The 24,587-nt window shown below is 34.8% G+C and overlaps 1 protein-coding gene across 2 annotated transcripts in view; it reads left to right on the top strand.

Moving 5' to 3' along the window:
- The window catches only part of IMMP2L (inner mitochondrial membrane peptidase subunit 2), a 473,442-nt gene that overhangs the window by 4,652 nt on the left and 444,203 nt on the right, over positions 1–24,587 (top strand). For both annotated transcript variants that reach the window (XM_031053614.2, XM_005154293.4), the window contains exons 2-3: positions 3,914–4,051; positions 9,475–9,578. In XM_031053614.2, coding sequence (XP_030909474.1) covers positions 3,917–4,051; positions 9,475–9,578 — 239 coding nt within the window. In that variant the 5' untranslated portion in view covers positions 3,914–3,916. The remainder of the gene's footprint in view (positions 1–3,913; positions 4,052–9,474; positions 9,579–24,587) is intronic.

Genomic DNA, 24,587 nt, shown 5'->3' with positions numbered 1-24,587 from the left:
TTTTATTTCCTTTGTGGATGGCTGCTAATGCCTTGTTTTTACAGCTATATTTCCTATCATGCTTCTATGGGTAATTTTTAAGTACCTAGATTTGCAAATATATTGTAACCTGGGGCTTTCTGAATGTTACTTGATGATTTTTCTGCAGGCTGTTTGATAAACAGTGTCTTCTAATGTGCACACAAGTGTAGGAAAAAATAAACATTTTATACATAGAGAGCTATCTAAATAGCATCTCTGCTCCATATGTTGTAGTACCCACGAGAGGCTCATTATAATCCCTGGACCTTTTGTGCACCAAATACTTCAGTCCAGATAATGCTGTGCTCCATCTGCCTTAATCTCTGAGCTGCACAATGTGAAATTCTTAATGCTTTGACCTGCTATATGCTAGCATTTTTGATCTTGGATTTTTCTTGTCTATGTTGCCATTTCAAGCAAGTTTTCAAGGTTGCTGCTTTGCAGTTTGTCAGTTCTACTTAATTATTTGTTTTGTGTTTTTTGTTTTTTTTTTTTTTTTCTTTTTTATCCTAACCCAGGTGTAATTTACAAATGCTGAAAGGTGTATACATCTCCAAATTATTTTTCTATGTTTTATGTGTTTGATTTTATTGCACCATCTTTAAAGTGGTGTTGTTTGTTGATCTTTTTTCAAGGTGTTCCCTGACTGGGCAGAGATCCAGAAATATGTGTTGGTGAAATTACTGTTTTTGTTTTTTTTTTTGAGCAAAGAATCCTTCATTTGCTTTATTGACATGCATTTAAACCTGCTGTCAGCATAAACCAGGCACTGCACTGGATTTCAGATTTTCACTCTGGAAACATGATGCTTTTAAAATCCACAGTTATCTTGTAAATCTTTTGAATTTTACATACCAGAGAGCTCCACACAGTATCATTAAACACTGATAATTCAGAGATCTTGTTTTTGGAAAGCATTTAGACCAACTGTTACTGATTTATTATTTAGATGAATTTACAATTTTAAAATAGTATATATGATGACTATCTTTTTATGTTTATATACAAGGAGCAGGCCTGCTCAGTTTGTGTCCTGGGGAAAAGCTGTCCTTTTTTTTGTGGGAGATGGGGAACCAGGAAGCTTCCAGAATGTAGCATGTGACTGGAACTGAAGAATTTATCTTGGTATGGATGGAAAATAAAACCAGTGGTTTGACCAGTTGCCTAGTAGAGGGAGGAAGGTAAGAAAGAACAAAAATAAATTGAGGCATCTAGCGAAGTCACCACAACAGGAGTTGTTGTCTTTGGTGGCTTTGCAAATTGATTGCTTGTAGGGGTTCTGCTAGTGTTTTTTTTCCCCTCATCTTTATTGATACTGTGCCTTGTAATACTGCATGTGTCCAAAACCGGAGAAGCAGGACCTGAACTCCCACCTTTCTTCACAGCTGCTTAATGCTCCTGGTGTTGCCTGGGTCCAGTGATGTACTGAGAATGTACTATTTTGTAGTAACTGTTTTAACCTGACTGCTAGATTCTGTGTCACTATTAATTAGCTTGTAGTTCCAGGAGCATATGGTTGGTCTCCTGTGGATTGTCTGACCAGTTACTTCAGATACTAGATTTATTTCTTTTTTAGATACCAGCATAGGGCCCTTGCAAGAAGTTTATAACAAGATTTGTCAATGGATTTAGTAGAAGGAATGGAGTGAACATTCATAGGTTTGATTATGAGGAATTTAAAGAGCTAGTAAATTAATCTGATTTCTTTAAAGTTTCAACAATATTTCCTAAATCAGTCATATTGTGATACATCTGACAGGTAGTGTCTTTCAGCTCAAAAAGTGACTGTAAGAGAACATGGTAGATATGCTTGTGGGCAAGATCTCAAAATTGTCTTTTCAGGCTGACATTGTTGTCAAAGTGGAGGAGGTCTGAGATGACAGACCTCCTAGCAGAGTAGGATTCCAGCCAGAAAACTCAAGAGGCAACATTCAGAATCAGTAGGTTGAGAAAAAGGTTGTTGAGGTGTATGAAAGATATAGTTTGTTAAACAGTAGACAAACCTGTGCTTAGTTCCTTTCTGTGGATTGGTACCAATAACGAGTTTTTAAACGATAAGCTGAAAGTAAATCATTTTAACATTTGTCTTGAACTGATGAGGTTTTTGTTCTGTTCCACAACCTATTTCGTATTCTCTGTGAAAGCTGCTGACGCAAACTGAAAATGTTTCATGAAATGTGCAGGAAGAAAATATACTCAAATTACAAGTGTTAAGTACACTTTTTACTAGTTAAACTTATGTTATGAGCAACGGTTACAGATGATGGTGAAGCATTTCCACTTAACACCCTCCCCCCAAAAAAATCCCACCAAAACCAAACAACCAAAAAAACCCAAACAAAAAAAAAATTAAAACCTTGTCAAGGTGAATGTCAGAAGTAATAGTAAAGTTGTTCCTGTCTTTTAGAAGACAGATCTTGTCATTGCAAGTCTATTAATACTCAGAAAGAATTTTATTGAGGAATATGATGATGGCTTACTTTGTAGAACTAAGTTTCCTCTCTTCAGCATAATGCTTTATGGAATTAAGAAGTCATATCTGTGACAGAAATACTGCTTTCAATACTGTTGCATCAGCATGATATGAATTTGTATTTTGCATACAAATAGTTCATCACTTCCATATTGCTGAAAATGCAACAAAGAAAAATTATTATACTGTGAAATTTTAAATATTGTGTTTGTAAGAGGATTGAATGAATCTGCATGTATTTATGTTTTCCATTATTTTGTTTGAAAAACAGTGCTGTGTTCTTTAATCACATCGAAAGACTCAAGTTCAGGGCACAGTCTGTTTTTTATTGTTACTGTCGGTCAGAGTTAGAATGTGACAGAGAGAGCAGGGACTCCACAGACTGATCGTGTATGAAGACTACCATTAGTCTACTATCATTAGATGGAAGCAACAGTTTAAATTGGATTTGCCGGTAGGTGAAGGGCAGCATTTCTTATGATGAAACTGCAATTACATAAAATAGTCTGTACCTTTGCAGCAGTACCTGGATACTCAGCTTGCTTTTCAGAGGTATAACTAATAAGATCAAACAGCTTGTGTTTTAGAGTACTTTGTAGGTATTTTTCAAGGATATTCAGTGGTTCAGGGCTAAATTAATAGATGGGAAATAGTGAGTTGGAGTGGAATACTCCAACTCATGTGTCCCGTGTGTCATTACTTAGCTGCCCAGCTTCATAAAATGCTTTCAACCTTCTGATGGAGTAGTGAGCAGGGAGTTCTGTGTGTCCCTATGATATACGTGACAATTTGAATTGGTTTTAGATGTTTGCAGTTACCACAAGTGTGGAAATGATGTGTTTATGCATTTTTGTGCATTATGATATTGAACAAAGAAATGGCGATGTTTTGCAGATAGTCTTTCCTTACATAACACAATACATATTTGGGGGTCACTAATTACCAGTGTATGGAAATAAAATTATTTACAGGATTTCTGTTGTAAACTCCAACTGACTGCTCTGTAATAGGGTATTTCAATCTAGTTGATTTTTAATCCCCTCAACACCTGAAATGCATAGTTAGATATTGTCTGGTTATATCAGTTTGCTTCTTGCTTAGCTGAACTGTTATCAAGTCATTTTTATCAAGTACTTCTGCTAGTACAGGATCACAAGAAATGGCCAAATTAGCTAAAGGGTAAATGAGTGTCAAGTATCAAGAAAAGCTGATGAAGATTTCTGTTCTGTTTCATTTTTGTGTACAAATTCTAACACACACCCTCCACAGACACCACCCCACCCCGTGTATACTGGGAGAATGTAACAGTTAATAGAATTAATTTATCTTTAATGCTCCTTGTTGGATTGCTACAATGTTGTGTTGTTACTCAAAATTTGGTTTATAACAAGTTTGTGTTTTTTCCTTTGTATTTTTCAGATTATGGCCCAGGCTCAAGGACTGGGGAAGAGATACATTAAAGCCTTTTTCAAAGGTTTCTTTGTTGCTGTTCCCATAACGGTGACTTTCCTGGATAGAGTTGCCTGCGTAGCAAGGGTGGAAGGAGCATCAATGCAGGTATTGCTGGAAATGTCCTTTGTCTCTCAGGAAATTTAAAAGAGAACATCTGCTGGTAATAGTAAAGTGGAATAGCAGTCTTTTCCTCCATTGTTATTAAATGACCACATTGTATTATGGAATAGTTTGATTTTGTTAAACTAATACTTTTATGATATGAAAAGGTTTTGAGAAGAAAACTTGCCAAAATTTTCTCTCAGGAAAAGGAAAAAAAATATATATGTATAAGTAGTGATAAAGATGTATTTTTTTTGTATTTTCCTAGTCATTTAGCAGTCATCTAGTCTTTGGTTATTCTGAATGTTTGTAAAATGTAAGAAAATAAATATAAATAGGCTGTGTAACATTTCAAAGATAAATACTCATGATAGTAAACAGCTACTTTGTTTCTTCTGTTATTTGGACTTGAAAAATATATATTGTGATGCAGTTAGCCAATTTTTATGTTGTTACTCTGCATCTTAGATCATACACACTGTGTATTGCCTGCGTCACCACTGATTATTTTGTTCCAACAGTGCAACATTCCAATTAGCAGAGACTAAGGATTTGATTCTTGGATGCCAAGTCCTCTTTCCTGATTATTTAAGTAAGCTCAGAACCTTAAAGAGAGGCTTCACAGCAGTCAAGACCAGCTGCTGGAGTTTGAATTGTGCAGCATTTACACAGACAAAACTTGGGCTGGAACATGGGCTTGGCTGATGTGTGCTTAATGCTGTAAAAAGCATGTGGTGCGGAAGAGGGAAGGCAAGGTGGCTTTTTGCCTTTTGTTACAGTTTGTAATCTGGTGTGTAGCCTCTGTCAAGAAACCACAGCTGATCTAGAAGGCAGTACTCACCTCAACAGGGACAAAAGTAAAATCATTGTACTCCAGTAATTCTACAATCCAAGACCAGAAGTAAGTTACCTTTGCCCTCTTCATGCATGTTATTCTGAATATCATTGATGACCAATCAAAGGTAGGAGAATTTCAGGTTTCACAGTTGCAGAGCCAGAAATTTGCTCTAGAAAGGAGGAATGGGAAACTGGAGAAAATGATTTCATACTCTTTTTTTACTATCTTCAGACAGGAGAAACTGAAATACATATCAACATCTAGATAGTGCAAAGTAAGCCAGACAAATAGAACTTCCCGTTCTCTCACCTTTTTTTGCCTTTGTTGGGATCTAGAGCCGCATACAACACTCAAGATGCAGATGCATTTTGGCTTTTATGGGTTTTTTTGGGTGTTTTTGTGTGTTTGGATTTTTTTGTGTGTGTGTTTTGTTTGGTTTGTGCATGTGTGTTTGTTTTCTACTAGTGAGCATGAGCTGAGCATTTAATTTTTGAGCAGTGGTTTTTATTTGTGTGCCCCATTGCCTTTCAATGTTTGGTCTTTTCTGCCCCTGCCGTAGTGTTCTGTTGTCTATTCTTGTTTGGCTAGTTTAGCCTTAGTAGCTGGAAAAAAAAATTCTACTCCATAAGTCTGTTAAGCTCCTCTGGTCAAGACCAGAGTTTTAGATTTCCTTTGAAGTCTAAGTCTTATGTGTTTGGGAGCACCCTCGTATTGTTCTGGGGTGTTGCGTTTGTACTCACTTGAAGAACATATAGTTAAATGTTGCTTATCCATGAAAGATTTGCAAAACACTACAGTTATTTGGTCAGTTACTCAACCTGACAAAGAAGGATATGCAATCTGTAGTGGCTAGGGAAAGCAATATATAGGCACTGGGTGATAAAAATCTAAGCTTTTCCCTTGATGTGTTTTTTGACTAAACTTTCCTTCTGTTGATTGAAGTATGGCTAGCTTTGAAAGCTGACATTTCTAACTTCACTGACATCTCAGTGTCTGTAAAATTCTTTTTCTGGTTTTATTTTGCACTGCAGCACTGAAATAGAAGTTTGTTTTAAACTTCTATGAATATGGAGATTTTTCAGACTACAAAAAGCCTCTTTCATAGTGCTTTCGATTAAACACTAATAACCTTGCCAAGATTTAGTAGACACCTAACTAAGTCTGACAGGGGCATAATTATAAGGAATATATCCCTCTTGCAGAGTAGCTTGAAGGAGTACTGGTCATCACATCACAATTCCATTTATTTACTCTTTTCTTTGGAGTGATCTATGTTGAATGTATCTGAAAGCTATGAGTATGAGGAAGAGTACAGTTCAGTCAGCATCCATCAATTGCGTGCTTCCAATGATATCTTATTGTCTCAATTTGAAGGTATCATGGTATGATTCCCAAGAATTTGTTTGTAATAGAACTCTAAAATGTCTAGCTGCTTTGTGTACTCATCATTTTGGCTCCTGCTGAGCCTGAAATTAAAAGTTCTGACAAGAAGCAAGGAATAAATCTCCGTCGTGCTCTCTCTCCTACTCTTGTTCTCTGTTGTGTGCTGTCTCTCCCCCCTCACTTTCTCCTTTTGTTTTGGACCAGCCTTACTGCTGCTTGATAGTTACTGACGATGATAATACTTTTTGACACCTTGGCAAGCACACTGAATAAAGCTTCTAATGTGAATACAAATTTTCTGATTTATTCCCAATCAATTAAGACAGACTTCATGCATTTCATTGTCTCAAACTGATCTTGTGTTTCTGCAGTGCCACCTGTCATAATTTTCACTTGTGCTGACTCTAACCTATAGGGAATAACAGTGAACTATTGCAGTTTATAATTTTAACAGTTTTTGTTTCATTGCTTCCTCCCCCCCAAATTACCTTTTTGTTGTGTTGTTTTTCTTCAGTTTGTTTATTTTGTATTTTTTCATCCCTACGTGAGATGGCTTTGTTTCTTAGAATATAACAGATTATTGTGCTCATCTAGCATTTTGTTAATAGTGGGTTTCAAGTGAGTTGTAATCTGGTTTTAACATTGAATGCAAATGACACAAATAACTGGTAGCATGATTTCTTAATTGGCTGTTGTGGATTTTTTGTAAGTCCTCTTGTATTGCTGGATGTATACATTAAAATGTATGTCATATGGATGATGTTCTTTTCTATTGAGTTTCATTGCTTCTCTGGTATTGTGAACTTTTTTTACAAAATGATATGGAAGAGGGAACCCCACAATAGATATGTAAATCTGTAAATCCATTAAATCAAATGGACTGTTTTCAAGTGAGATGGAAGATGACAGCGTTAAGTGCAACTTTGTATACAAGTTCTATTGCAAACAATTTAATGCCAAGGATTATAACAAGTAGCCTGACTAGCGATCTCTGACGAAGCACACTTATTATAGCAGCAAACATTATTGAATGTTCTATTCCATTATGCATAATAGCAGTTGTAATTATTCTGTGGCAGTTTCTCCTAACTTTATTATTAGGATTACTGTACCTAAGCCTGTGTGCTCGTGTGGAAATTCTTCTCCCCAAGCTATAAGCAAATAAGTTGTGACCTTCTGGTATTCACTAGCAGCATAACAACTATCAAGTTAATCATTATTTATAGTAAAAGGGCATGCTTTTACCCTTCTACTTATGGAACCTTATGTCCTGTGAAGCTTCATCATATGGCTCAGGATCTCAATTTGCATGCTTTTAGTGTTAAATTAGTTAGTAATTGGAAAGAGTGAATGTTTTGTGACTTTTACACCATAGTTCTAAATTAAGACCTATGTGTCTCGTTTGCATCAGGCTATTATGCCAAGAACTTGGGCAAACAAGTTACAATGTTTTGAGCTAGAAGGAAAAAGAAGCCCCTGTATTTTCTTATACAAATACAGAGCCATTGTGAGCCAGTTTGTTGACTGCTTTTATGAAAGCTTGGTATTTTTTTGCCATACTGGAGACCTTACTACTGATAAAAATGCCATGGGGACTAGGTTTGTTTCTGAACATACATCATTAAATACTGTCCATGCATCTTGTTGTGGGAGCGCAATTTATGTTATTTATGTTAGAGAATGACTTGCTGATGTAAAAAGTTGTCTCGTTCTAGTTTTCCTTACACATCTACCAAAATAATATTTTTGTCTGGGTATTTTGAATATGTCATGTTGTTTTGTAAGAAAGAAAAAAAATTCTCTAAGTTGCCTTATTTCTCAGCAATATAATTCTGATATGTAATGAGTGGGAGATCCACTCTATGTCAAAACCGCATGAGCAATATATTCTTAAAAATAGCAAGCAATATGGTAATACATTTAGAGTGTTCTAAATTAAAAAGATTATGCAATATTTAGAAGTATTTAAACTCTAAAGCATTTCCTTTGTTTAAATACAGAAAACAGTATGACTCAATGGGGTAATGCAACGAAGGCAATACTGTACCTGGTGTATATTTCTGTAAGATGAAATTGATACAAGTTTAGTTGAGAGGGAATGTGTGTGAACACTCATGTAAATCTCTTCTAAGTATCAGCTACAAAATACATTATCTTTTGAGGGAATAGATTTAGAATTTCCATTTGTTTTGACCACCTTTTTCTGACCTTGAAGTACTCAAGCTGCTTTGAGTACCAAGCAGTTTGCTTTGCAAGAATATACTATACATGTGGTTCCTGTTTTGTAAGATCAGCCTCTTTTGTATTTAGTATCGCTGTTAGGTTCTGGTCCGTATGCACCTGCATTTGGTAAAATAAGTATGATTGCAAATTGTTTCTGAATTTGTGTGTAAATAATTTGTATGTAAAGATAATATCCTTTAGTGGGAGATGCTATGAAGGTGGAAAATAACTCTGGAAAATCCTGATTAAAAAAAATAATAAAATATTTGGTAATTAGCTTCTGGTTTTCATTTTTTTTTTGGCTCTTGCAATGCACAGGCTCTAGTAGATAAAATAACAATGAGTGTTAATATATTTATAGTTTAGACTTGGACCATATTTCTGAATGCTAGAGGTGATCTGCTTTGAGCAGACTTACTTGACTGGAAATTTTCCTTTTAGTCCATAACTAGCCTTGTTTGCTGTTTAACTAAACATATCATGTATCCTGTTACACAAGGCCTACATTCACTGGCAGTGTCAATATATGCTGTAGGTTTGGTTTTTCACTTTGCAAAGGGTGCTGAGATTAGTATTGTTACAAGTATGTGTTTCACTTTTAGTTGTTCAGCTTGTACAAGTAGTAAGAGGTCTGTGGAAAACTTGCTTTTTCTGGGAATTAGTGGTTTTGGTTTTCCTTTGGTTTTAATGTATGCAGTAAAGGCAATCACTTCATCAGGCTTGTCCTAAGTATGTATCCTGTGTGACTTGATTTACATGCAGTAGTGCACTGAAAGATGTAAACTACAGTTTTAATAAATTAGTGACATTTAACGTGGCATTTAATAAAGAAATATATTTCCCAGAATACATGGTCCTTTTATAGTAAGTGAGTACATTTTTACTGGTTTAATGGATTTCACCTGCTGATGGAATGAGAGGTAGGTAGAAGACTCACAGAGGAAATGTACATCTAAAGCATTTTTTCCCTCTTCTCTCTCAGCCTTCTTTGAATCCTGGGGGAAGACAAGCATCTGATGTAGTGCTCTTAAACCACTGGAGCATTCGAAATTATGATGTACAGCGTGGGGACATTGTGTCACTGGTGTAAGTGATTTTGCATACGTTTTCATACAGACTTATACAAATGTTGAGCTATCAGTATTTAATATTTAATCTAGAAAACTGTACATGTACATATGAGTAAGGAACATGACATTTTAATAATGCATTATTGCTATTCCTATGATCAGTTTTCAAAACTCAGATGTTCAAAGAATGCATTACCAAGTTTTCACTGGAAAGGAATGCTGTGTAAGACGATACAGTATATATGTGTATCAAAACTGCCAAGAAAAAATTGCTGCAGGATAAAAAGAGAAAATAGATAAAACGTTATATGGCTTAATGGAGTATACTTTTAAGGTTGTTTGGCTATGTGTGCATATTTGTGAGAAAAACAATGTTTCTTTAGTAATTAATATTTTTTTTCTTTTTTAATGGAGAAATCTGAGTACTGCACAAAATTTTAACTAAGATAACATGACTTCAACTGTCTCCATGAAGGACAAATGTAGTAAGAAAAAAACCCCACGAAAGTTTTACAATTATAATGGGGAGGTCTATGTATCAAGCCAAAAGGTGGCAGTGTTTCGCTGTTGAAGGTATACGGCACTAACGAAACTCCGTTTCAGCCTTCATGTAATATAGAAATGGAATGTCAAAGTGAGCATAACTGACACAATGATATAATACATACTAATACTACATGCTTGGATAGTTTTAAGCTTAAGGTTTTAGTTTTGTAAGTGAAATGCACAATATGTAGTTTATGACAGAACTGTCTTTGGAAGCTGTGTTATCTGGCTTCCTTTTTGTCATACATCACCTTTAATTGTCCCATTTTTTGTTGCTTACCTCTTCACTGTGGTGGTAATTCATATGACAGTTTTCACTACTAGCTCTTAAAGCAAACCTTCCCATGTAGTCTTCTTTTATTAGAAACTTAAAATAAATTTTATGGTCTGTCTTACTCTCTGGCATATAAGAATTTCTGTAAGTTGTCCAGAGACAAATATAAATTTATTCATATTTGAACATCTAATACTGCAGAACGACTCCAATTGCAGGTCGCTTAATGACTGCTTGTAAAATTTGATTCAACCTGTGTGTGCATTCCTCTATTCAAGTCATGCTCTGTGATTGTTTAAAGCAGTGAATGTAACTGGTTGGTAATTATTAGACTGAACAGAAGATGAGCATGTTGTCTGATCAGAAAACAGAATGAATAGTTTCAGTATACTTCTTGAAGGTTTGTGGTACCATCTGAGCCATCTGGATTGATTGATTGCTTTCACTTTGCTATATGTTTGGCAAGATAAGTAATATTTTAGATTCTGTGGTTTCTTTGTATGCTATGAAAATTTTGCCCGTTAGGATGGAGCTTAGGTACACCCACATGGAGGAAGTCCAGTTTAGGGAATTGAATAATCGGACTAGAGAATTCAAAAACACTTTAAGTACAATACAAAGGAAGTTAAACAATGTAAAAATAATAGTTTTGATACAGAAGTATTGAAAGATATTTTGTACATCAGTAACTTTTAAGTTGTTAAATATTTCATGATAAGGGTTTGTTACAAGCTTTTGTTAAAAGTTTTTGGTTTTGGTGTAAGGACTTGCAGGATACAGTATCTGGATGTGATTTTGTACCCATGTGTGTTGTTTTAGGCTTAACTTTTGGCACAAGAGGCTTTTATTGTGTAAGCACGTTATTTTTGTCCTTTTGATTATTTACGTATGATTTCTGTAATTCGCTAGTGCATAAATATCCTACATATATGCATGAATTTTACCCAGTGGTTCTCTGAGGATTTGGCTGATTCAGGCAAGGCGTGAATGGGAAGGGCCAGTCTTCTGTCAGCTGCTGCTTTTTCTGTTCCTGTCAAATTCAGATGAGAAAGTGTTGGTGTGACTGAGATAGGCAGATGGATATGTAAACCTTCTTATATATCCTACTTGGCTGTTTAACATTTATCTACTGTCTCATCTTTGCCAAGTCATAATAGAAAATAGCTATGAGGTTGTTTGAGGGTGATCTGCTAAATAAGAGCTAAGGTCAAATATTACTTCATGGCAGCTTGACCATGGCCATCTTGACTTTCTCCATACTATTAGAAATACTGTCATTCTGAATGGGTGCTGTTTCTATTAGTACTCTTAAAAGGGATTGTTGAGATACCAGCTGGCAAAGTCCAGTGTAAGTGTATGGCCAACAACCAAATCTTGGAGTATAGAGCTGAATTAGTCTTAGTGGCCCTGGATGCCCCAAGAGAGGATCAGTCAGCCTGTCATTATGCTTGTGATACTGCTTGCAGATCCAAAAGTTGTTCCCATCATCCAGTCTTGTTCTTGATGAACAGATACATATTTATTTGCTGACTTTACTTACAATGAGCATCCTGTCCCCAAATGGTTGTTGGAGCTTTTGCCTGGTTAAGGTGTTAAATGAAGACTGCATGTTTATGGAGACATGTCATGTGGCTCTGTCATACCTGTCTCTGCATCTGATGTACATGTAACTATGCATCACAACCACATCTGTGAAATTAATTGCTGTGTGCACACATGTACATATACCTGGTTTTGACACAATATCTAGAATGGTGTTAGCCCTTAAAAGTATAAAATCAGATAAAATCAAAGGAGAGAATAAGTTGGTAGAAAGGAATGATTTGTTTATGCACAGCTTAGTGTTTTACAAATAGTTAAATTTTACCTCAGCTTTTTAGAAGATGTCTTAACATTTTGCCTTTTAGTTTGAACTCATCCTGATTGATTACCAGCATTAAGAGAGTTCAGTGTTACATGTTAGAACTTTTGAACTCAAAATTTTAAGTTGATTCAAAATGAAGAGAAATTAGTATCCTTAATTCAATCCCTTGCTTGAGTGCCTAATTTAGATACTACTATATTACTGGAATTTAATAAATTAAAGATCAAAACAGGAATTTTTTTTTCAGTAAATTAAATAATTTCCATTATTGCGTGTTCTAAAATACTACCTGAGTTGCTCTAAACAGATGCAAAAAAAGAAGTGTTTTGTTGTTTTTTTTTGTTTGTTTCAAAGAGAGAACATAAGTTGTCACACATGAGGTCATCTTTAAAAGAGAAATGAGTGCATATTTTTGCCAGGCTGACCTTGATCTTTCAATAAATTTTGTGGTGAAACAGGCATTTTGTTCTGTAAGAGCTCTGCTGAGGTAATACCAACAGTTATGTAGAACTTGTATCAAATATTGCAGAATGAGTTATGAGCAGGCTTCTCCCAGCTGGTTTTACTCTGTAAAGCTTGAGTGCCAACAGCATTGTAGATGTAGCAGTACGTATCTCACTGTGGGCTGTACAGCTCACTCAGGTCCTTGAGAGTATATACTGCAAGTGGAGTTCCTGATACTAATGCAACTAGTGCTCTTCCACCGTGTATTAATGGATATTTTTGCCAATTTATCTGTATGTAATTTGGCTTTAACTGTGTACAAATGCAATCTATAAAAAGATATAGCCAAAGAGTGATTTATAGCTCTACAACTTATTTTGCTTGTCTCTGCTGAAAACTTTGTATTCTGAATGTAAAATTGTACCCTCTTTTTATTACAAAATTCCTGTCTTAATGTAGAAGGCTATAGCAACATGTAAAAGATGCAAAATCAGCATGTGTACGTAGAGTGGGTATTTTATTAATATGACAAAATTTAAGTAAGCTTTTGAAATGAAAGCATGATCGTATTAATTCAGGCATTTATTTTTTTTTATTATTTTTTTGGATGTTTGGACATTGGCTTGGTTTTGGTTTTAGGTTTCTAACCGAGGAGTTAACAGCGCAGTATAAATCGTATTGTTAAATTTTTTGAAAGATAAAATGGTCAAGACTAAATATTCATAGCTACTAATTTTAGGCTTTGGAGGTTGTGTTACTTCTGTAGTAGAGAGATCATCTCCAGGGTGCGACTGAGAGTGAGAACCTGCTTGCTGGGTAGGTTGCTACATGTCCCTTCATTTCTGATGTTGAATATGTACTTATGTGTTAGATAAAAATAGCTACACTAATTTAATCCAATCCAGAAAAAGACTAAGAACCAATGTTGTTTGTTCTCTACATTCAGAATGGTGACATGCTTCCAAAGTTTTGAACTACAATAGCTAAATGAAAATGGGCAGTATATTTAAAAACATTCTTAAAGGTCAGCTATAATAATAAGGAAGCAAATATTTTATATTTTGCCATCTTCTTTTGAGTCCTCAAATAGAAGTGTAATAAAGTACAAGTTTTTACATTGAAAGTCCCTTGACTTTTTTTTTTTTGTTTAAGAAAAACCCCAAATAAAACAAAACCAAAGCACAATTCCTAGTGACTTCTGTCAATCCTTCCTCTGACTGTAAAATTATGTTCAGGCCTTCTGGCAAATTCCCTTACTTGTGGTAACTGCTATGGATTTTCATGTAAGGTTGTGTGTGTTTGAGCTCTGAAAAATCCAGTGGAAATCAGCATTCCTTAAGAAGAATCAAAGTATTGTGTGCAAGATTGCTTCTGTGGCTGTGTTCTGTACTGGTATCTGTCCAGAAATGAGAACTGGAAAAGTTAGTTGCTGTGATAATTTTATATGATGGTTCAACAAGTTTAAGCCAAATCACACAAATCTGAATAATCCAAATTTTAAAGGAATATAGTCCTGTTCAGTTGATGAAAACATAAAAGTTCGCAAATGGTGCAAAGTGAATGCATAATATTCATAAAACAACATTAATTGGAATTTCATTATTAAGACTAGCCTAGTAAAATAAAAAATCAGTAAGAAGGTCCTTATTGAAGGAACTGACTTGAATATGAATCAGTAGTTGTAATTATGAGAAGACTTTCTACCAAATTCTGATGGATGTAACATTGATACTTAATGGTTCTTGCATTATTTTTAGGGAAGCTTCATTTTGACTAAAATACTGAACAAACTTTTACGAATACCTCTGCTTGACCTTCTTAAGCCTTCCAGTTTCTGTTCTATTTTTGTTTGTACTTAGGTCCCTGTACCAAGTCATCTGTCTTCTGGCAGGTAGGACACTGCAAAGGAGGTTGTGCTGACATAGAAGCTAAATAATCACTTTACTTTCCATGCCTCAGTGACCTCAGAAAATCTTTTATTATTCTCTTCTTTTAGCTGTGAAAAAACCCTCATACCTTTTTCTGATAAAAATTTTATATGTAGTTCTACTTTTCTTATCTGTGTTACAGTCTATACTTGGAATAGATATCATACTCTATATGAGTGTGTTAATACTATTGGTCTTCTATTTATAAAGTAAGTAAAATCCATTTTCTAAAGAAAGATTTCAGATACTCTACATTATCCTCAGTTTTATTATGAAGTGTTCAGTATTAGTTTAAGCAGGCAGTTATTGTAATACTGTAGAAACTGAGCACTTGTGGAGGAAAGAAGTTGTATTTAAAGTTACGGTTATTTAATTCAAAGTCTGTGGATATGAGTAGAATGTTTACAAGATTTGATTGCAAGAATCATTGCTGGAGAGAGTCTGGATAGCATCTTTAGGCCAAAAAGTAACATATATGAATGTTAGGGTTTAGAGATTCTTTAGTGGTCAAATTGCAATTTGGAGAGTTAAAAATAAAATATATTTTCTTTTCTAAAAAAGTAACAATGTGGGAGTCAGATGTTGTGGGCTGTTTGTGAAAGAGGTATTACTTGAGAAGACTGCTCCATTTTTGTAAATGGTGCCCATGAGAGCTTGATATTCTGGTTGATTTTGATTTTATTTGCCTTGCTATTGAATTAAATACTTGCTGTTGAATTAAGAAACAAATTGTTCCTTGCAGAATGTTTATTAGAGTATTTATTAGACTTCTACACTGCAAGTTTACTAAACCTGATTTCATTGATTACCGACTTGAGCTAATCAGACAAAAGTGAACATTAAGCTTATATATGTTGTGCTAGCATAAACCAGAATGTGGGCAGTTGATAATTAAGAAAGAAGAATTTATGATTCTATCACAGCAATGTATATCAGATAAAATTATTAAATCTGCATCAGGTACTTGACAGGATTTAAGTGGATCTAGAACCTTGCTATAACATCAGTAATTCTGGCTATAAAAACATATGTTGAGATTTAATAACAGGAGACCATTATCTGAATAGTTTTGTTTTTTTTTTTAATTCTAGTTAGTTTTCCATGAATAAATTTATAGACATCAGTGCAGTTGTCAAATCCTGTTTAACGTGTGAATTCCTATTAGGAAATAGCTTCATCCTACTGACTGTTAATAAGATAATTCCATCAGTTCTTATTTGAGGTATTGCTCTCATAGTGGCTGAAAGGTACAACTTGGAAAAACTGCAAATCACTATCAACATGCCTTTTTTTTTCTTTCACTGCATATAGATTTTGCTTTTCATTTAAAATGCAGCATAAATGATTCAGTTTCAGGTTGTCGTGCAAGGATCAGGGAGTTGGACTCGATGGTCATTATGGGTCCCTTCCACCTTGAGATATTCTATGACTGAGGAACTTGACAAAAAATTAAAATCAGCTGTATAGTCTGTGATTTTTGGTTGAATAAGATTCTTACTGAGATAAGTAGCATAACATTTCATGAAGACATATTCTAGTGAAAATGGAGGGAAGTTACCATCTTGCCAGCCTCAGTACCAGTTCAATAGCATCAAGATTAAAGCATTTCCATATGGGATCATCTACAGACTGTACTCATTGTTCCAAGTATTTTGTTTCTTGGCCCATCTGTATTTACATTGGAATAACTGTGAGTTATGTTGCAACTCAGCTAGATTAGGATGTGAATAAAGTTTTATCTGTATATATATGCATGATTATTTGGAAAGCAAGGAAGATGGGAGAAGAACTGGTTCTGTTGTGATCTTTAAATTGTAAGATGATCAGATAGGGTGTTAGCAGCTAATTAATACATACAGAGGACCTCTGTTCTGCTGACGGAGGACTGTTAACAGTAATTTTTAGTCTCAAAACTGATTTATTAATTCCATTCAGTTACTTTAATCTTTTAGGCATATGAAGAAGAGAAGGGCGGGGGGGGATAAAGCTTCTAACAAACCTTGTTCTAACAAATAAAATAACTTTTAGCTGCTTCTAAAACAAAAGGGGAAAAATGAGAAAAGGGAACTGCATAGAATAAGTTTTTATACTGGTCTAATGATGGACAGTCACAGTATGTTGGGATCCTGGGCCTAAGAGGACAGCTGCTTGAAATGTCACAGAAATTACAGCCATGATTTGGTTGGCTGGAAGGCTGTCCCTGATTCTGTAACTCTCTGCCTTACACTGTCATGGTTGACTGCTGTGTGAATGTCATGTTGAGCAAAAGGAGCTTGAAACCTGCCTTAGTTTAGAAAAATGTCACTTTTACCTTCTGAAATATTTATAATTTAGATGCTAGGAACTTGCTTTGCTTTCAGCAGGATCTGGTGATGTAAATGCTTGCTGCAATGTATATACGGAAAGGTAACCGTGTATTTTTCCTCATTTTTTTTTCTTTAACCTTAAGAAAAGTTGACAGTTCTGATAGGGAAATATTTGATATATTTTTTTTCAGTACATTTCTAGCTGCTGAGAAGTAATTACTAGCTATTTACGGCTGGCATTGCTTGTAGCTACCTAGAGCTAGGAAAGGTTTTACAAGTGAGTGAAATAGGCTGTACAAAGTCATGGGTATTCATATAGTTATCCTTGCACAAAAATATCAAGTGTACTTTTGAGTATGACAGGTATAAATGGACCATAATTTTTGAATGTGTACTCAACCTGCTGAACAGATAGCTTGAAGCTTTAGAGGATTGTTAAACTGAAAATAAAGAGATAGTTTGTTGAAAGTAAAGTAATTTTTTCTTTTCAAGGCAAAGGACTTGAGAAAGCTGATGTACCAGCTATGATTCCTAAAGAAGGTAACATACCAAAGTACTTAAACTTATGTTCCACTGAACTGGTGACATGCTGAGTGCTGAATTGGTGAAATACTAGATTCAGTTTAAGATAAGCTTCTCACAAGATTGAGATCTTACATTTCATATTTCTTTACTTGAGTTGTGAATGATACACATTTTGGGTCTAAAAATGCTGTATTGACTTCTGTTGTGAAGAAGTTGTTCTATACTTAGAAAGGGAGTAATGAAAAATCTTTTTTTGTAGAATAGCTCTGAAGATAAGCTCACATTCTCCATGCAAAACCATTCTCTTTCAAAGATGACCAGTGCCTTAACATCAAGGTTTGCATATTCCAATGTGAAGTTCTGTTTCCTGCAGAAATATGAAAGCTTTAAATGAAAAATATATGTAGGATGTTATAATATGATTCAGGAATGCTTAAAGCCTAGAATACAGAATTTTTTAAGCGATAAAGCTTGCTAATTTAATTCATTTTTTTATTTTTATTTTTTTTAAATCCTGGACATAAGCTATTAAACAAACTAAATTGGTTCTTTAGCTTTTGAGTATGTAAAAGGATACCTAAATACATTTTGCCCTTTAGTACAGTTAGGTTGCTTTTATGTTGTGTACAATCTGGGAAGTACTGAACATTTTATTATACTGATGTTTTATTATACAGGATATTTCATACTATATGTTCTCGGACAAATTATAGTTTAAATAGTGCCACCACTGACTTCATATCTTCTAGTAATAACTTCCCCAAAGCCAGTATAGTCAGTTGTATTATGAGCACCCATAAATATTAACTGCAGGATGTTACTTCTAGGAATCTTTCACTGAACTATACATATGCTGACAAATGAATTCTGCTTACCCATCAAAAATATTTATTTCCAATTTAATTGGTGAAGTTGGAAGAAAAACCACGGGTCTCGACCTGTGCTGAGTATATTGTGACATGAATATTTTTGCATCTAATAAGCAGACTCTTGGCCTTGTTTTCTGGGTTGTGGGTTTTAGTTTTTTGGTGGTTTTTTGTTTTTTTTTTTTTTTTTCCTCTAGCCTGTTAGCAAAGACAAAAGCAAAGGAATGGCAAATTATCAGGTTTAAAATGATAATTAACCTTATCATCACTGTATTTTCTAGGGAAATTATATTAGGCTATATTCATGAATGTAGCATTATTTTTTATGTGGAATCAGCTACAGCTGGAAAGTGCAACTGAATAAAATTTAGCTCTAAATACATGCATATATATGTTTGTTCAGCTGAGAGGGCACCTTACTGCTGCTGTCAACTGTCTTATCTGTTGATTAGCTGCAGAAAAGTGGAGTCACATTCTTCTCAGAGGTGCATTGCAAAGTGACAAGAGACAGTGGTCACGATTGCAGCAGGGGACATTCTGAGCAGATACAAGTTAACAAAATGCAGAATTGGAATGCCTGTTTCATTAGCCACATGGATTATGAAACCTGCATCCTTAGACATATTTCAAATTTGACTAGCAAAAGCCTGAGCACCCTGATATACCTTTGCCACCAATACCAGTTTTGTGCCAGTTTTGGCCAGCACTTGAAGCAGATGACTCCCAGAGGTCCTTCCAACCTAAATTATTCTGTTTGTCTACATCAAATAGAATTTCAGCATTGGAACTTTTTAAGATATGAGGCATTATAGATGTAACACTTCCAAAGTTAGAAGTCAACATTACCAGTCAGTGTTTACAGTATGCATTATGATGTTTTAAATTTGTTTTATAGCATGGAAGCAGAGTTTGTACAACTCTTATTCTGTAGATGCAGTTGTGATAGCAGCTTCTAAAAGAGTCATGTGCTGTGAGCCTGTTGTGTTAATAGCTGAATGTACAGAGAATGGTAAGATTGCATTTGGGTTTTATAACTAAAATGTAAATTCTCTAAAGGAGGAAACAACAGGTAGATTCAGGCAGATGCATGTGTTGAAGCAACTGGTGAGGTGAGTGTCAGGCTGCACGCAGATGGCTGAACACTGGGTCATGTTTGACATAGTTTAGTAAAGGGAAACTGCTTTACAAATGTATGTGGAGAGCAGTTCCCAAGTGAGAAGAGGAGCCTGGAAAAGCACACAAGTAATTGTTTGCTCACTTGTTAAATTTTCAATTAAGTCTGACCAGATTCATTCATAAGGGACAGGATCAACATTTTGACTGTAAATCAGAGAAATGCATCAAGAATAAAATATAAAGGACACATAAAATGAAGGCCAAAAAAAAAAGATAGAAAACTGAAAGCACAGAGAAGGGTTACCTGTAAATCTTAGTGTTATGGCTGAAATGTAATGGCTTAATGTAGGAAAAATCTGTAAGAATCTTTTTCATTTATTTCATAAATTGAACTGAAATTTATTTGAACTTGACCTGTGTCCTCCACTAATATGGAGCAGAATGATCTAGTCTCTCAGCTCAGATTTTCTCTCATAGTGTAGCTGTCTTCATTTATGGCTGCTTTATGAAATGTAAGAAAAGGAGCATAGAGACAGAAATTTGGACTACAGAAAAGGTAGAAGTAAAAAAATAAAATTAAAGTTCACTTAAAACCATCATCCACATCATAATGCCGTTTAGGGTTTTGGTAGTTAATAGTGTATGTCTTTAGGCAAAAAAGAGGTAGTTAGCATAGGTAGTTTTGTCTTATGTGTTTGCTTTAAGGGTCAAATTAATGGCATTGTCAGAACAATAACTTTGATGTTTCAAGAACTAGGACAACTATAATGAGAGAAGTGTGGTCTTGACATATAAAGGGAAGTATATTGTCAGTAAGCAAAAGATAATAGCATCCTGTACACCCAGAAGGCCTGCTGTAATGTTTGTGTCTGCCTAAGATCCCCTTTGCCCTCAGAACAATCTATTTTTAAACTGGTGCTGAGTTTGACCTTAGTAAAGTGATATTGTTGGAAGACTTTTAAATGCCTGATCATGCACAGTGTGTTCCTCACAGTCCTGTCTGCCAGTGACAGGTTGGGTTTATTTTATTTTATTTTCCTATAGCAAATTTGAATTAGTTTGCACTTTCCTTGAGTTCAAAGGCTTTTCTTTTTAACATTAAAGGGTAAAACTTGATTACAAATGATATTCTGTGTACTTAATTGAAAATGGCTTAGCTGAATCCATGAGACAGAATTAGAGACTTAGCTTCATTGTTCTGAACAGCTTATGATGAGATGGTTTGAGATTTCTGGTAAAATAGGAATAGCTTCCATATGAAATGCTGACTTTGTTGTTAACTGCATTTTCCTCACTCTGACCTGTGTGATTTCTTTGTGAAACTTGTGAAGAATAGAGATTGTTCTAGGTCAATATAACTGCTACTTCATAGGAACAGCAGGGTACACCTTTGAGAATTGAACAAGGCTGTTGGTATAGTTGATGTATGTTTATTGTAACATACTTAAAATACCTTGTAAAACCAGGAAATTGTAAGAGCAATAGTCTTTCAGGGACCTCTTGTGACCTTCTATGATGATATTTGACCTTTATGTTATCCCGAGATATCCGGACTGTAATATTGAATGTTGGGTTTCTTAAATAAGTTGCCTTAAAACTTGCCACACTTACTACATGAAAACTTAAGGTTTCCTGTGGACAGAAAGTGCAGTAGAACTGCAGTACTACGACTTGATTGAGAGAAGGAACACCTCATTCCATATGTTTTAAAACTGACAGTGGTGGGAAGGTGCAATGTTAGGATAGGTCTTCACTGAAATAGTTTAATGATGTAAAAATATGGAGGCTAATATTAAGTTAAACATAATTTAGCAAAACGCAGACCTCTGAATGTCTGAACCCAAATTTAGGGGAAAAGACATGGATCTTTGTATGGTTCTTGGCTTAATAAGGGAAAATGTTGAGCATGTTCATGTAGATTATTTCTTCCTCTTTATTTCCCTTTTTGTCTGTCCTTTTTGAAGCATTATCTCAGTGGTTACCTTTGAGAGAGTTTTGAGTAGCTGGCCTTACAATTGTTTTATTCTGATTAGTTTTCATTTGTAATCCTGTGGCCATTCCTGATGTTGAGGAGATTACTGAGTATGTGCATACATAAAGTAGGCTGAGGTTTATCTGAGTCTTTATAGAGCGTAATAGTTTATTCTGTGTTACCTCGAATCTGGAGGACTGGGGTCTGGGTCTTAGACCTGTGTCTCTCCATTTTTCTAAAATCTGGTACTATTTTTCCAGCTGTCTAATTCTAAATAGTTTCCACTTTTCTCCTTTATAACACTTAAAAGCTTGTTTCTGTGTGTGTGTATGTGTTTGTTTTTAATGTATGTTTTAATCAACTTTTACCTGTGGTAAGTGAACAGGTATAACATGTCTCTCTAGTCCATGTGTGAATTAAATGACACATTTGAAAATACTTAGAGCTTGCAGACTGTTGTGTTTAGAATTTCAGTGGTATAACTATATGCAAGGCAACTCAGCAGGGTTTTTTTTAGTTCACAGGATTTGCTAATGCAGCAGCAGTTAATCGCCAAGGGAAATTTAAATTTGAAGGGACTCTTCATGTCCTGATTTACAAAAGCCCTCTTGGGCTATTCTAGAAATTTCTGCTAGCATCTACATTTAGCTCTACTGTGTGACTTGTTTCAGCTCCTGTGTACATCTGTATACTGTTTGCTAAAGCTCAGTGAGGTATTACCTCTCAGCAAGAAGTCCATTGTCTGGATGGTAGCAGCAGGACTAGCAAACGTGTCAGCCCCTGATATTCAGACAACATGCATGGAACATTTGGACTTTTTAGCACGAAGCATTACTTCAGGCTAGAAATATTATTTTTCTCTTTGTCTTATACATGCAGTTGACATAATGAACAGATAAAACACATCAGTACTGCCTTTGTCAAGAGCTGCATCTACATGTAGAGAAAAGTTTTACAATTTTAATCTTATCTCATGAAGAACCCTTTATTTTAAAAAAAGCACTTTGAACACAACAGGTTTATGATTCCTGTATTCATAGATTCCTGGCAGGTCTCCCATGTGCTTTCTAAGAACAAACTGATTTTGGAAATTGCTATGGAAGTTTTATCCAAGTAGAAAAGGTGAACGAATGTAGACTAGCATTAATAGCTGTTATTCAAAATGATCTTTAAGTTACCATGAAATTAGCCTTACTAGGAATTCATGAACTGAATATTAATGGATGTAAATTGATGATATTATAATAATAATTATTAAAGTATCTGTGGTATACATGCTGGCAAATAAGAGGTCTGTATAATATTTTAATAATGCTTATCATGTGTATGTAGTATTTGTAGACTAACTTCAGATCACATAATCAATTTGGGAAATATTAATTACGGGCACATAGAGTCCCATTTTGAAACACTGGCATGCAGCAGCAGAATGACTGCAGCATATTGCTCACACCAAAGTTCTAAAATGTGTGTGCTCTTTATGAAAGTCAGTCATTTTCACCCTTCCCTGTGTGACTTGGAGCAAACCCTATAGTTGGTGCTGCTGAGAAACCAGGCTGTGGAATCCCTGTTGTCATAATTCCTTAGAGTGTATGAGGTTCATATTGCCTGTGAGAAGAGAGACTAATCTCGATCTTGCTCTTCCAGCATACAGCCCAGAAGATTACTCTACTTTTTCTCCTTAGGGTCCAAATCCAATATATATTTTAAAATAGTTCAAAAAATCAAAAGACTTAAAAAATAGCAAAAGAGGAAAATGTAAAATAATTTATTTTACAGTTTATTTAAAAAATGGCATTTACATTATTTTAATCTGTTGATTTATAGATGTGTTTATGGTCTACATTCTATAGAAAATTTTTATATTCTAGAATGACAGTGCTGAGTTTTTGAAAATAAAATCCCTCTTCATTAGATTGCATAGAGTGTGCATGTAGCAGCTGAAGGTCTGCAGTAGAATGGTAGGCTTCTGGTCAGATATGGGGATTATTCAGCATCTTAATAATGAATAAGAAATATATTTAAGGGGATTTTTTATTATTATTATTTTAAAAACATAGTCATTCTCACTTGTGTATTTACAGGCAAATGAGATCTTTTTCTGAAGTTGTTTTTGTCTGTCTTTGGATTGTTATATTCTAGAGCATACTAATAAGTTGAAGAGAATTTATAGCATTGCAACCAATGTGATTTGTGGAGAGGGATGCTAAAGAAGCATATTTAAGTTTGTCTCCAGTAAATTTTTTTTGGTTCTTAGAATGCATCTGTATCCAGGGCCCTGTGCAAGCCACAGATGGTGTGCTACTTTGACAGTGAACTGCTTTTCAATCCCCCTCCATTTTAGTGTGTAAGTCTTGCAATGTCACTCGTGCCATTTTCAACCAGTCCTAATAAATACATATGGAAATATCAGAGAAAAAACAGGGAAGATGAGAACTGCTATGATGCTGAAAAATAGGTATTGATTGACATTTTGTGAGATTTTGTTTGTGTTGATCCTAGCTGTGTTTTGGTGGAATCTCTTTTTAGTAGTGATTCTAGAGAAGGAGTTGTGACATTTTCATTTTACTGCTGATTTGGTTTTGGTTTTGTTTATTTTATTATCACAGACTTCAATAATTCCCTTAACTAAACAGGTTCCAATAATACTTTCCTTTGTCAGTGCTTGCAACAGACTAGTTCATCTGTTAAAGTCTGGGAAATAAGCAAAGATATTTCTTCTCTTCATAGTATCTTTTAATTTCGCTTTTTTTATTTGAAGATTCTCTAATGAAGCCTTAAGGATGAAGCCTCTAGGCTATTATTTTATTCTTACTTATATTTCTGATCTTGGAGAAGAGCATCAATATTCAAGAAATTCTACAGATTTTTTTTGTTGCCTCAAGGGAGGTTTCTGCATTAAACTTAGTCCAATTATCTCTATTGTTTTAGTAGTTACCTATCATAAATCAAGCCTACTCACCAGAATTTCTCTCTAGTCAATGGAGAAAAATGAGCACTTCCAGAAATTAGTTTTTAGCAATTATCCATAGACATTTAAAATATTTTAAATGATGGACCAAATAAAAGCCATGGATTTTAATTTAGATTAAAACATATTTCTGTATAAATTTTCCACTGCTGTCCCTAAACTAGGTGACCATATAGTAATGAAATTATTTGAATCATAATACAATTTTGAGGA

Source organism: Melopsittacus undulatus, chromosome 5 (genome assembly GCF_012275295.1).
Source record: "Melopsittacus undulatus isolate bMelUnd1 chromosome 5, bMelUnd1.mat.Z, whole genome shotgun sequence".
In the NCBI taxonomy this organism is placed as follows: Eukaryota; Metazoa; Chordata; class Aves; order Psittaciformes; family Psittaculidae; genus Melopsittacus; species Melopsittacus undulatus.
This window is presented reverse-complemented; position numbering and strand designations above follow the sequence as displayed.